General features: G+C 54.4%; 1 protein-coding gene across 1 annotated transcript in view; it reads right to left on the bottom strand.

Moving 5' to 3' along the window:
• Window positions 1–12,079, bottom strand: part of PRDM16 (PR/SET domain 16) — a 338,180-nt gene that overhangs the window by 176,220 nt on the left and 149,881 nt on the right. Inside the window, exon 3 of the mRNA XM_061160551.1 lies at window positions 1,134–1,184. Within this exon, the coding sequence (XP_061016534.1) occupies window positions 1,134–1,184 (51 nt within the window). The remainder of the gene's footprint in view (window positions 1–1,133; window positions 1,185–12,079) is intronic.

Consider the following 12,079-nt stretch of genomic DNA (forward strand, 5'->3'; position numbering starts at 1 on the left):
CACTTCCAGACCCAAAGAGGACTTTTCATGATGACAGCAGTGTATGCTCAGGCAGTTTTTGGACCCTCCTGGGAGGGGGGACAGCACCTCATGAGCATAGCTCGGCGATTCTGACACTAAGAAAACAGCCCCTGACAGCAGCTGGGTAGCCTTGTGCTGACCCATCATCCCAGACGTCCGTGCTGTGCTGCCTGATGTGGTCTGGGTACCCTGAGAAGATGGACTCTCTCAGCTTGGTCTGTACGATGCTTTGAAGTCAAGATGCCAGGAGAAAAAAGGCTATTTTAATGCTACTGAAAAACCCAAAGACTGCATCAGCTACCACATGTGTTTATATCTGTGTGTTTGTGTGTCTGTATTGTGTGCATGTCTGTGTCTCTACAAGTGTGTGTCTATGTGTTTGTGTATGTGTGCATGTGTCTCTCTGTGTGGATGTGTGTGTGTACATGTATATACTCATGCAAGGATGGCCCAAATTCTCTGGATGTTGAACTCCAGCTGACAAATGGCTTCGGGGTTTGAGGTGATTTTCCCCTCCCCTCTGCTGTCTGCCTAGCATGCACATGCAGGAATGTGCCTGCCTGTGGGTGTGTGCTTCCCTGGGGTGGGGGGCTGTTTTTCTGGGCCTGGCCCATTGTCTGGGCCTTTCGGATCTTGTGTTTGTCAAACGGTTGTTACCCATCACCAGGGGACAATGCCCACATTGACACTTTTTCTGTCGACCGACGCTTTGCTTACTCAACAAGGTGCCTGAGCCATCTTCGGAGACTGAGTACAGCGAAAAGCTTTGTTGAATCTGCAGCCAATTGTGCTTTTCTTCTCTATATTCTTTTCATGTGAGTATCCAGTGAAGATATTTAAATAAACACAATCTGCATTTATTTCATTTCTATGCAACCGACTAGCCCAAAGTATTCCCACACGTACGGGGCTCGCCTTGGTTCTCCGGAACCAGGTTGGTTCCGTGAAGCAAGCTGCTTGCTACCTGCTGCACCATGAAAACCAGCATTCGTCTTGATCCCTGGGGAATCCCGTGCTCGACCAACCACAGATGGCCTCACACTCGGGAGCGCAGGCTCAACCAGAGTGCAGGCTCGACAGGAGGGGAGAAGGCGCAGAACCAGCTTGCCTACCTTTTGGATGCAGCCCTCCTGCGAAGACACCTCCGCATCCGTCAGCATTTGCTGCAAAACAATTTGGAAACGGGTTGTTAGTTTCTGACCAAGCACGGTCCTCGAGCTACAGTGGGCTATACACATGTGGGCAGAGCAAGCGAGCTCTGAAATAATTGGGGTAAGGCAGGTGGCTTCTCCATAATAAGAGAACTGGGGTCCTCCCCGATCACAGGGAGGAGCCACACTGTGGAGCTCACTGTGGTGACTGGGTACAGACTGTATGTGTGGTCAGGGGCACTGTGGTGCTTGAAATAGGTAAGGGGCTCCTTCCTTATTTCTTGGAGTGAGCCCCTACCCCAGCAGTGGGCAGTGGCAGCAGCAGGAAGTCTTCTCTCCTCCCACCACCATCCCACCCTGGGATGGTGGACTTGGGGCATGGACATGGACTTGGGGCATCGAGGAAAGTGCTAGCCACCCTGGGTCTTTCTTCCACCCAATGGCTTCGACTTGGAGCTTTCCTTGGCTCAGCTCTGAAGAGCTGTAGCGTTTTGCCTGGCTGGCATCTCCTCTTCAAAACCACCCAGTTCCACTCCAGAGGGTGACGTTTCAGTGACGGGTCCCAGAGTCCTTTCTAAGCTATGCAAACTGACAAATTAGCAGCATCAACAGGATTTTCCCTTTTGGGTCACAAGTACCCTGCACAGACACATAGATAAATTTGTGATGTCGTTTCCGTAAGAATAGAAACCAAGATGGAAACCAATATTTGGAGAATAAGAAGAGAAATGGGGTCAAACCCAGGGTTTTTTCTCCCCCTCCCCTTATAATGACACCATTGCTTCTTGAACGACGAGCTCGGAGCAGAGTGCCTGCCAGTGACCATGCAGGTCAGGTCAGAGGACCAAGACGCTCCGTTCCAAACGCTGGCAGATCTGCCCAGACTCAGCTGTAATAACAATAAGTCATATTTTTAAATGTTGAGAATTCTAACCAATTGGGGATTTTATGTTTCTTTTAATAGATTCTGAAATTGTGGTTTGGAATGCGACTAGGAGTGAAAACAGAGAATGAGGCAGAAGAGACAGACACGGACACACCAGGAAAGTCTCTCCAGGAGGGCCAGCGAGAGGTCAGGTACCTAGGTACTCAGGCCCTACTGGACCCGGGTGGACAGGGCCCGGGGGAGACGAGCTAGCTTCAGACCTGGGGGCTTAGCTCTGCCAGCAGACAGGCCAGTGAGGCAGTCCTCTTGTCTGTCTGCTTTTCACTCCCAAATTCAGAGCCAAGAAGGTTGGCTGGAGCCCGGTCAGCCCTGGGACAAGAGGAGAGAGGCAGACTGCCTGGGTCCCAGGAGAGCCTGTGTTGTCCAAGAAGAGGCCATGCCCCCCAGGGAAGGAGATGAACCACTCTCCTCCTCCAGGTTGCTCAGGCCTGCACCCCGTCTGGAGACCCTTGTCAGCATCACGCAGATCTGAAGGTTCCAGCACGGGCCCCAAGTCCTGCAGTTCACCCACTTGCCCCTTATGACAGGGTGGCTTGAATCAGAGGGAGAAACACTGTGTGTTAATTTTTCTAAGCCTCACAGTCTCCAGGGCCCAGGGCAAAACTGCGGAAGGGGCCACCCATCTGAGCGACTCCCCTTCCTGGATCCTGTCCCCTTGTGAAGGACAAAGCAGGTCCCCACCCAAAGCCCGCCATGGAGGAGCCCGAGCCTGAAGACCTGGTGACGTCACTCCTCGTTGCCTTGCTGCTGCGACCCCTCCCAGGGAAGGGGCCTCGGAGACCTCCTGCAGAGACGCCCAGCAAGCATGCTGACCACCAGGCCACTGTCCTGCGGACACTGAGGAGTTGGACTTCTCAGCCGGGCCCAGCTCATGGCACTGCCACAGTCGCTATTGATTTGGGGGGCAGCTGGAAACTGGAGGCTGCTTTTGGGAGACAAGAGTGTTCAGAGCATTTCCTGCGCATGGCTAGAGGGCCTGTGCTGGTAGCAAAGCTCCAGGCTTGGGGTGCAGAACTGGGTGTTCCAACGGTACTATCCCTGGAGGTCAAGATGCCAGTACAACACGCGGAGCAAGAGAGATGGAACAGAGGAGGCTCTCAGTGCAGGGCCAGGCTGGTGGGGCCAGGCACATGAGGGTCTCTCTGCTGCTCCTTTGAGCCTGGCCCTGGGCTCCCCTTGGACAGGCCCAGCTTGGGGTGCTTCGGCTGCAGAATGGAGACCCATCCAACAGTGCGATACAGAGAGAGCTTGGGGCGTTAAGCCCAAGCTGGCCGACACTCCCATACAGAGGAAGTCAGCCTCCTGCCAGGAGATGTGAGTGGGTCCCAGGACCATCCTGTCCCGGCAACTTCTCTCTGCCTCCCCCTCCCCCTGATGTGATGGCCACCTTGGCAGGTGTGACCACCATCACCCCTGCTCCTCACTGACCCTCTGACCTCAGGTGAAAGTCTGCCTCACGCACCCCTTCTGGAGCCTCTGTCCCAGCCTTCTCGCTGCCAAGTCCACCGCTTTGCTGAAAACCCTCTTTATTTTGCTTGCCGAGCCCTCGGCACAGGCACTGCTGGCCAGCCGGCTGTTGGCAGTGGTGGTCTCTGCTCTCAAGCCCGTCTCCGCACCAGCAGAAGTATTAGGTGTGTTTTGATTAAGTAGTTTAGCCAAAAAAGTGAGGTTTGACCTGGAGCATTTGCTTCTCTCAAGGGTCTTGGTGCCAGGACTGAGCTAAGTGGGATTGCTCAAAGCATCTTTTTTTGACTCTTAAAATAAATAGCCTCTGTTCTCCGAAAAGTCAGCCCAGAGGAGACACACATACACAGACATCCATATGCTCACAGCTCTGGAGTTCTGGCATGTCCCCTGAGGGGGCTAGGCTTTCTGCTCGGTGTCACAAACGAATCCCAGAAGGTTTCTCTCCCTTCGAAATAGTCTGTTATTAAAGGATCTGAAAATGTACACACAGGAGGAAACCCAGATAGAGCTCTGAACACGTGGCTTCCAAAACCAGAGAGAAGCAGATGAAGTGCCCATTCCTCCAGTCCGGCCTGTGGTCCAAGAGGTCATCAAGTCTTCTCACTTACTGACCTCTTCCTCTTGGCTTTGAAGCCCAGGCCTCTCTACCCTGTTCCTCTCTGTCCAATGCTAAAGCCACATTTTTACCCAAAGAGGTGTGTCTCTGTCTAGAAGTGGCTAAAAGTTGATTACAAGGCCCCTCCCCTTGAAGGGGCCTCTGTGGGCTGGGCTAGGGCCATCTGTGCAGGTCATTGCCCAAGGCTGTCCTGGGAGGCAGGGCAAGGGCCCCAGGGGTTGATGGAAGGAGCCCCCTCTCATGCTGGCCTAGCCCTGAGCCTCACTCTGCCACCCTCCAGGAGACTGGGGGACACATTCCGGGCAGACAGGTCAAGCCTGAAGCTGGTGACCACCACTCCCAGCCCGTGGTGAGCTGCTTTGGACCACACATGGCCTCCCGTCATAGGAGGGTTTTAGACCAACTAAGCAGTGCCCTCAAATGGACCCAATGAACTGCCGATCAGAATCCATCAAACCTCCCGGTTGCCAGGTCATCTTAATTCCTGCAAAGAATGCCCACGACCTCGCGTGTGCATCCTCCCTTCTTGGGAAGACGAGCTTTCTCAAGAACAATTCTCAGGCTGTTTTCTGACCAAGCCCAAGTCCTACCATGATAGCCACATTCCCTGGTGTAAATGCCACAGTGGCCGGCGCTGGGCTGTAGCGGTGACCGGAGAACGGTGCAGGCAGTCGTTCTGGGAGCCTCGGGTGGGGGCTCTGGGGGGGTTGCTGCTCGGGCGCCTCCAAGGCGGCTTCCCCGTCCTGCTCCCGATAGCCCCATCTGGGTGCAAGCTGGGGTTACCCCGGCTTTAGAGATAGGAGACAGAGTCTTGGGAGTTAGAGCAACAGGGCAAAGGTCAAAGAGCTGCTGGGGTGCTGGCGGCCACGTCCGAATCCGGCCTTCTGAATCCAGAGGAACAGGCTGGGAGGCTGCCGGATGGTGCATTGGGTGGAAGGGAGCCACACACTGACCCTTCCGACCAGAGTCACACCTGAACCCCAGCCAGAAGCTCGCAGGAGCCCCCTGCCACCCCGCCCCCACCCCGCAGTGGTGTGGCCTGGGTGGTGTCCTACTGGCAGCGCCCCCGGGAACCGTCAGGGCAGTTAGTCACCGGCCAGCCCACTCTGGCTCCCAGAGCAAAGGCTCCAACGGTGTTGACACAAACTCTTGAGCTCTCAACTGGGAGCGGGTCATATTTATTTATTTTTTGCATTAAAAAAAAAAAAAGGAGAAAAAAAAACCTCCACTTGGCTGTGTTTGAGCTACAGAAATGATTTTTTTGAAAGGCGGCTTGGACACTGTTTTTCGCTTTTATGGCTAAACAGATACTTCTCAGTTCTTTCAAGTGAGATCCTACCCAATGAATGGAGACTCTCTCTTTACTCCTAAGAAAAATATTTACACAGTCAAGTACTGCACGAAAAAGGACCAGGCTCCTTCAGAGGGCCCGGCCTGAAACGCATATAGGTCTCCTCCGCAAGCTGTTTACATTCCCAGCCCTGCATCTCCGCCCTCCCCTCCCTTCCCAGGAGGCACTTCCCAAGTCTCCTGCTCAGGACCCTAAAGTTGGGGTATTGGGAGCCCCCCCATTCCCAGATCAGACAGGAGGAATCAGCCCAGCTTGAGTGATAGTCAAGTCCTACCTTGCCTGCTTTCTCTGTTGGCCAACAAAAAACCCGAGCCCCGTGCAAGGGCTTTAGCTAGACTCACCCCAGTTTCCCCAGACCCCCCACCCCCCGGCTGGCCAGGAGTGGGGGCCTCTGTCTCGACCTCTGTGGAGTGGCAGGGCCTCATTAGCACGAGTCTGGGGCAGACGGCTCCTCCTGGCCTGCACGGCCCTGCATGGCCCCAGAACTCTGGGCATGGCTTGCTGCTGTCAGATGTGCCCAGAACACTCTGTCCACTGGCAACTTCCCCCTGGACCACGGGCACAAGCCCCTCTGCCACACACCCTGACTGGCCCACGGCTATCAGGCACCACACCTTCCCTTCTCCGCAATGGACAACTGAGTAAGTGAATGAATCTCTCACCCCACACCAGGTTTATGGTCTAATCTGCCCTGGGCCCCTCATAGCCTCCTTCCAGAAGCAGCACTGGATGCCTTTGGTCTGCACTGCCCCCTGGAAGGCGCCTTAGAGACGTTCAAAGAAACCTTGAAACCACGTTGATTCCAGCGTCAGCTACTCTGGGGACGAGGCAGTGGCTCAAGCCCACTCTGTCCTCCAACAACAGCAGCAAGAACACAGAGGACCCCCAGAATGTGGGATTGGAGGGGAGCAGGGTGGGAGGCAGGGGCAGAAGAGCTGGCCTGGGGATGGGAAGCGGCCACCAGGTGCAGACAGGACCTAAGGTGCACCATGGGTGTCCTCGAGTCCCAGGTGGGGGTTCAATTTGCCTCTGAGGGAGAATATGGATGCAGGTGCTGGCCGGCAGCTGGATGGGGGGCAGGGAGCAAGGAAGCAGGGAAGGAAGAGACGGGGGAAGGAGGGCCACCTTGCGTAAGGCCTGGACTCGACATGGTTTCAGTTCATGGGCCTTCCCTGCTCAACTTGTGCTGATGTGCTCTGGTGGGCTCTGGGGTGGTGAGGGGGTTGGGTGGTGGTGGGCTGGGGGGGCGCTGGACAGAGCTCAGGCACTGGGCCCCATTCCCCACCACCAGCTGGGGACCTGTAAGAGGCTGCCCAAAGGAACACCAGTGAAAACAGCAGAGAACAGAGGACTGGGAGGGCTGGGTGCCATGGTGGACTCACTGTTGTGGTTCAGTCACTAAGTTGTGTCTGACTGCAGCCCCGTGAAGTGCACCATGCCAGACTTCTGTGCCCTTCACTATCTCCTAGAGTTTGCTCAAACTCATGTTCTTTGAGTCGGTGATGCCATTCAACCGTCCCATCCTCTTTCGCCCCTTCTCCACCTGCCTTCAATCTTTCCCAAGATCAGGGTCTTTTCCAATGAGTCAGCTCTTCGCATCAAATGACCAAAGTATCGGAGCTTCAGCTTCAGTCCTTCCAATGAATATACAAGGTTGATTTCCTTCAGGATTGACTGGTTGATCACCTTGCTGTCTAAGGCACTCTCAAGAGTCTTCTCCAGTTGGGCTCACACTAGGCATTAAATTCAGACCGCCTGAGGAAGAGCTGTCATCACACTCTTTATAGATGAGAAAGGTGCTCAGAGAGGTAGATTAACCTTCCCACATGTGCACAGCAGTGAGGGAGGACAGAAGTGGGAGCTGTCGGCTCCTCAGGGATTGAGAGGATGGGTCAGGGGCACAGACAGAGGGTGGGACTGTGCAGCTTCTTCTTAAAGGAAAGACTGGAGGCAGCCCAGGTGTGTACCACCTGGCCTCTGGTTCCGGGTCACCCAGGCATCTGACAGAGCAGGTTGCCCCCTGCACCTGGCTTGCTGATGAAGAGCCCAGAGAAATAAGGGCAGTGACCCCCACCCCCCGGTGCCCCAACCCCTTGCCACCCACAAGCCACCTTGTTAACTGCTCAGTGCCTGAGCTGTCCTCACTGAAAGCACTCCCCCAGTTCAGCTCAGTTCAGATCAGTCGCTCAGTCGTGTCCGACTCTTTGCGACCTCATGAGTCACAGCTCACCAGGCCTCCCTGTCCATCACCAACTCCCGGAGTTTACTCAAACTCATGTCCATCGAGTCAGTGATGCCATCCAGCCATCTCATCCTCTGTCGTCCCCTTCTCCTCCTGCCCCCAATCCCTCCCAGCATCAGGGTCTTTTCCAATGAGTCAACTCTTAGCATGAGGTGGCCAAAGTATTGGAGTTTCAGCTTCAGCGTCAGTCCTTCCAATGAACACTCAGGACTGATCTCCTTTAGGATGGACTGGTTGGAGCTCCTTGCAGTCCAAGGGACTCTCAAGAGTCTTCTCCAACACCACAGTTCAAAAGCATCAATTCTTCAGCACTCAGTTTTCTTCACAGTCCAACTCTCACATCCATATGTAACCACTGGAAAAACCGTAGCCTTGACTAGATGGACCTTTGTTGGCAAAGTAATGTCTCTGCTTTTTAATATGCTATCTAGGTTGGTCATAACTTTCCTTCCAAGGAGGAAGCGTCTTTTAATTTCATGGTTGCAATCACCATCTGCAGTGATTTTGGAGCCCCCCAAAATAAAGTCTGACACTGTTTCCACTGTTTCCCCATCTCTTTCCCATGAAGTGATGGGACCAGGTGCCATGATCTTAGTTTTCTGAATGTTGAGCTTTAAGCCAACTTTTTCACTCTCCTCTTTCACTTTCATCAAGAGGCTTTTTAGTTCCTCTTCACTTTCTGCCATAAGGGTGGTGTCATCTGCATATCTGAGGTAATTGATATATCTCCCAGCAATCTCGATTCCAGCTTGTGCTTCTTCCAGCCCAGCATTTCTCATGATGTACTCTGCATATAAGTTAAATAAGCAGGGTGACGATATACAGTCTTGACGTACTCCTTTTCCTATTTGGAACCAGTCTGTTGTTCCATGTCCAGTTCTAACTGTTGCTTCCTGACCTGCATATAGGTTTCTCAAGAAGCAGGTCAGGTAGTCTGGTATGTCCATCTCTTTCAGAATTTTCCACAGTTTACAGTGATCTACACAGTCAAAGGCTTTGGCATAGTCAACAAAGCAGAAATAGATGTTTTTCTGGAACTCTCTTGCTTTTTCGATGATCCAGAGGATGTTGGCAATTTGATCTCTGGTTCCTCTGCCTTTTCTAAAACCAGCTTGAACATCTGGAAGTTCATGGTTCACGTATTGCTGAAGCCTGGCTTGGAGAATTTTAAGCATCACTTTACTAGCGTGTGAGATGAGTGCAGTAGTTTGAGCATTCTTTGGGATTGCCTTTCTTTGGGATTGGAATGAAAACTGACCTTTTCCAGTCCTGTGGCCACTGTTGAGTTTTCCAAATTTGCTGGCATATTGAGTGCAGCACTTTCACAGCACCATCTTTCAGCAGAGGGCAATTCCTTGATCCTTAACTTGGAAACACAGGCCCCTCTGAACCATCTGGGTAGGGGTCTCGCCTGTCACTCCCGCCAGCTCCTGGCCCAGGAAGCAACTGGAGACCCAGACCCTCCCTAGGCCTTTCCCCCAGGCTCCCAGGGCTGAAACACAAGGCCCCCTCGGCCTGCCCCCACCGTGACCTTGCCTTATGCCCTGTGTCTGATGCCATGGGGGAACATGAGCCAAGCTGGGGGCAGGGCTTAAGCTGACCACCTTCCTTTGTGGTGGCAGTTGTCTTTGGTGGTAGGAGGATTGCTTGCAAGGATTCCTGCTCCCCCGGTATGCCCCCCAAAGCTATTCCTTTCAAGAGAGAAGAGGTGCAGGTTACCCCAGCTCAGGACACCCAACCTCTGGCAGAACCCTTCCAACCAAGGCTCTGAATTCTCCCCCAGGCCCAAAACGGGCTCCGCATACACTGGGCGGCTCAGGGTCTCAGAGCCCCAGCCCCTGGATGCTGTTCAGCCCTTTCTGTCACCACTTTCTGAACCTGGTGGGCTGGGTCCAGCCCTGACCCGGCCTAGGAGCCCCTGCCCTCTTGTCCTGGCCCCAGCGGGAGTTCTTTCCCAGAGGTGCTACCTGGGGGCTCCTGTCCAGTTGAGCTCTCGACACAGAGAGAACAGGCTGACAGCCCAGGCCATGAGGGAACTAGGGTGGGAGTGCTGACCAGGCAGGACTGGCAGGAAGAAGCTGCTGGGTCCACACTGTGTCAGGGTCCGAGCCTCTCCTGTGGCAGGCGGTGAGCTGAGGGCTGAGCCCAGCTCGGGGCTCCGCAGGCCCTTGTCCTGGGGAGATGCCTGTCCAGTGTCGCACCTGCCCTCAGGGGACAGCTTCCTCCTCCTGCTTCCGGAAGATCAATGTCCCTGGAGGAAGTGCACGTAAATCACAAGAGCAGGGTGATGGGCGGCACGTCCGATCAATGACTCGTGACAAGCTCTAACTTTCAGCCTTAGAAGGGGAACCACTGGTGCATCCAAGGGCCTTATGATAGCCAGCTCCGGGACCTGGACACGTGCCCCCGGAAACCAGGAGAAGGTTCCGCAGAACTGTCTGTTCCTGGTTCACGGACCAGAGCCTCCTCCTGAGGGTCTGGGTTCAAGAGGTAGAAGCCAAGAGCTGGAAGAAGCGTGTGGGCTCAGAGGCCTGCAGAAGAGTCCTGAATTTTCTAGAATGTTCTTTCATGTTCCAAAAACCCAGAGTCCCTAACTGGCCAACCCTTCTGCAGCCCCAGAGCACTGTTTATCCATTGTGGGTGTCAGGCCTGCGTAGGACTTGCCTTCTGCGGCTTCCCAGCTGTGCTCACTCCTGTTCACTTGAACACCACCAGGCTCTGCCCACTGCAAACTGGAGGTGGCTCTGCCCACTCGTGTCTGAAAATGCATCCTCCCAGGACCCCTGTGGGATGGGTGTGACCTGCTTCCTGGCCTTCCGATGGCCTCATACCCCAACTTTGCCTGGACACCTGGATGACGGCCCATCTGGAGAAGCTGCCTGGGGGACCCCGCAGCCTGGTGACTCTGCACCTCAGCGTCTCCCAAGGGGGAAATAAATCACAGGTCAATTATTGGTTCTACACGTACATTTGTCTTTTATCCTCAACCCTTTTTAGTTATAGAAATAACCTGTGTATTGACAGAATCATATTAATGCACTACAGCCTGACCCTGCTTATCGATAACTTATTTGTTAGATGATCTTTAATAATCATAAGTGAGGAAGAAAGGGTCAAGGATCCCGGCAATGACTGCTTGACACACGCATGTTTGACGTCCTGAGACCCAAGGTTGGGGCGGGGGTGGAACTGGGCTGATGCTGAAATGTGACGACCCCCCCCCCCCCCCCCCCGCCACCATGAATCCCTTGGGATTCAGGCTTTTCTTGGGCACTGAATTCTCACCCCTCCCACTGGGGTTTGGGGTCACCTTTAATAACTCAAAGGTGAGCAGGTCAGAAGTGATCACCCTACATTTCAGCGTACATTTCAACCCCCACAGTCATGTCAGGCAGCACAAAGGCACGAAGAAGTGACACGATGTGAAAAGGCAGCTCCCTGTGGCCCCTGTGCCTGTGGGCCAATGACCTCGGGGCCGAAGGCCCGTCCCCATCCAATTCTGGCCTCATCCAATCCTCACCCTTTAATTAGTCCAGGTCTTCACTCTGCAAATATTTGAGGATCCTCTCACTTTGAGGATGGCCACCTTCCAAGCTGGTGAAGCCAGAGGTACATCGTTTCCAACACCGACAGTAATAAAGTAGCAATGACAGTAATAGGAGCCAAACTGTCAACTGCAGAGGCACTATAACCTCTAGCAATGCCCATGTGCCCACTGAGCTCAGAGAGGTTGATTTCTTCATCCAGCCTCACACAGCTGGGATTCCAACCAGGTTATACAGGAGCCCTTGGGAGATTGTGTGGCCTCCACAGAACTGGCTCCATTTGGGGTGTGGGTGGGGGGCACTGAGGAGGAGAGAAGGGAGGGTGAGAAAAGGAGCCGGGTTCTCTCTCCCACAAAGGGATGTTTCCAATCTGGGGGGAGGAGACAGCATGGCAGAGCCCAAGAGCCGGGCTTCGGTCACAGCTGCCGCGCTAACTCGAGACCACCGTGCGTGGGGGCGGTGGGGCGGGGGAGCCGCCGAACAAGACCGCACACTTTCCTAATGGGACCCAATTACAGCAGCAGCTGTGTCGAGGAATTCCGTGCTGATCCGCTGTGAAAAATGGGCAGCCTCTGGAATCCTGCAGCATCCATGCAACTGCCATGCAGCCAGGAGCCCCCAGGGCCCTGGCTCTCTCTCTGGGGGGGCAGGGTGAACCAGCAGAGCAAGGCCAGCCCACCCACCCCCACTCGGCCTCGAATTCCCAAGCAACCTCCTGCCCCAGGGCCCCCTCCTTCTGC

Source organism: Dama dama, chromosome 14, assembly GCF_033118175.1.
Source record: "Dama dama isolate Ldn47 chromosome 14, ASM3311817v1, whole genome shotgun sequence".
NCBI lineage: Eukaryota > Metazoa > Chordata > Mammalia > Artiodactyla > Cervidae > Dama > Dama dama.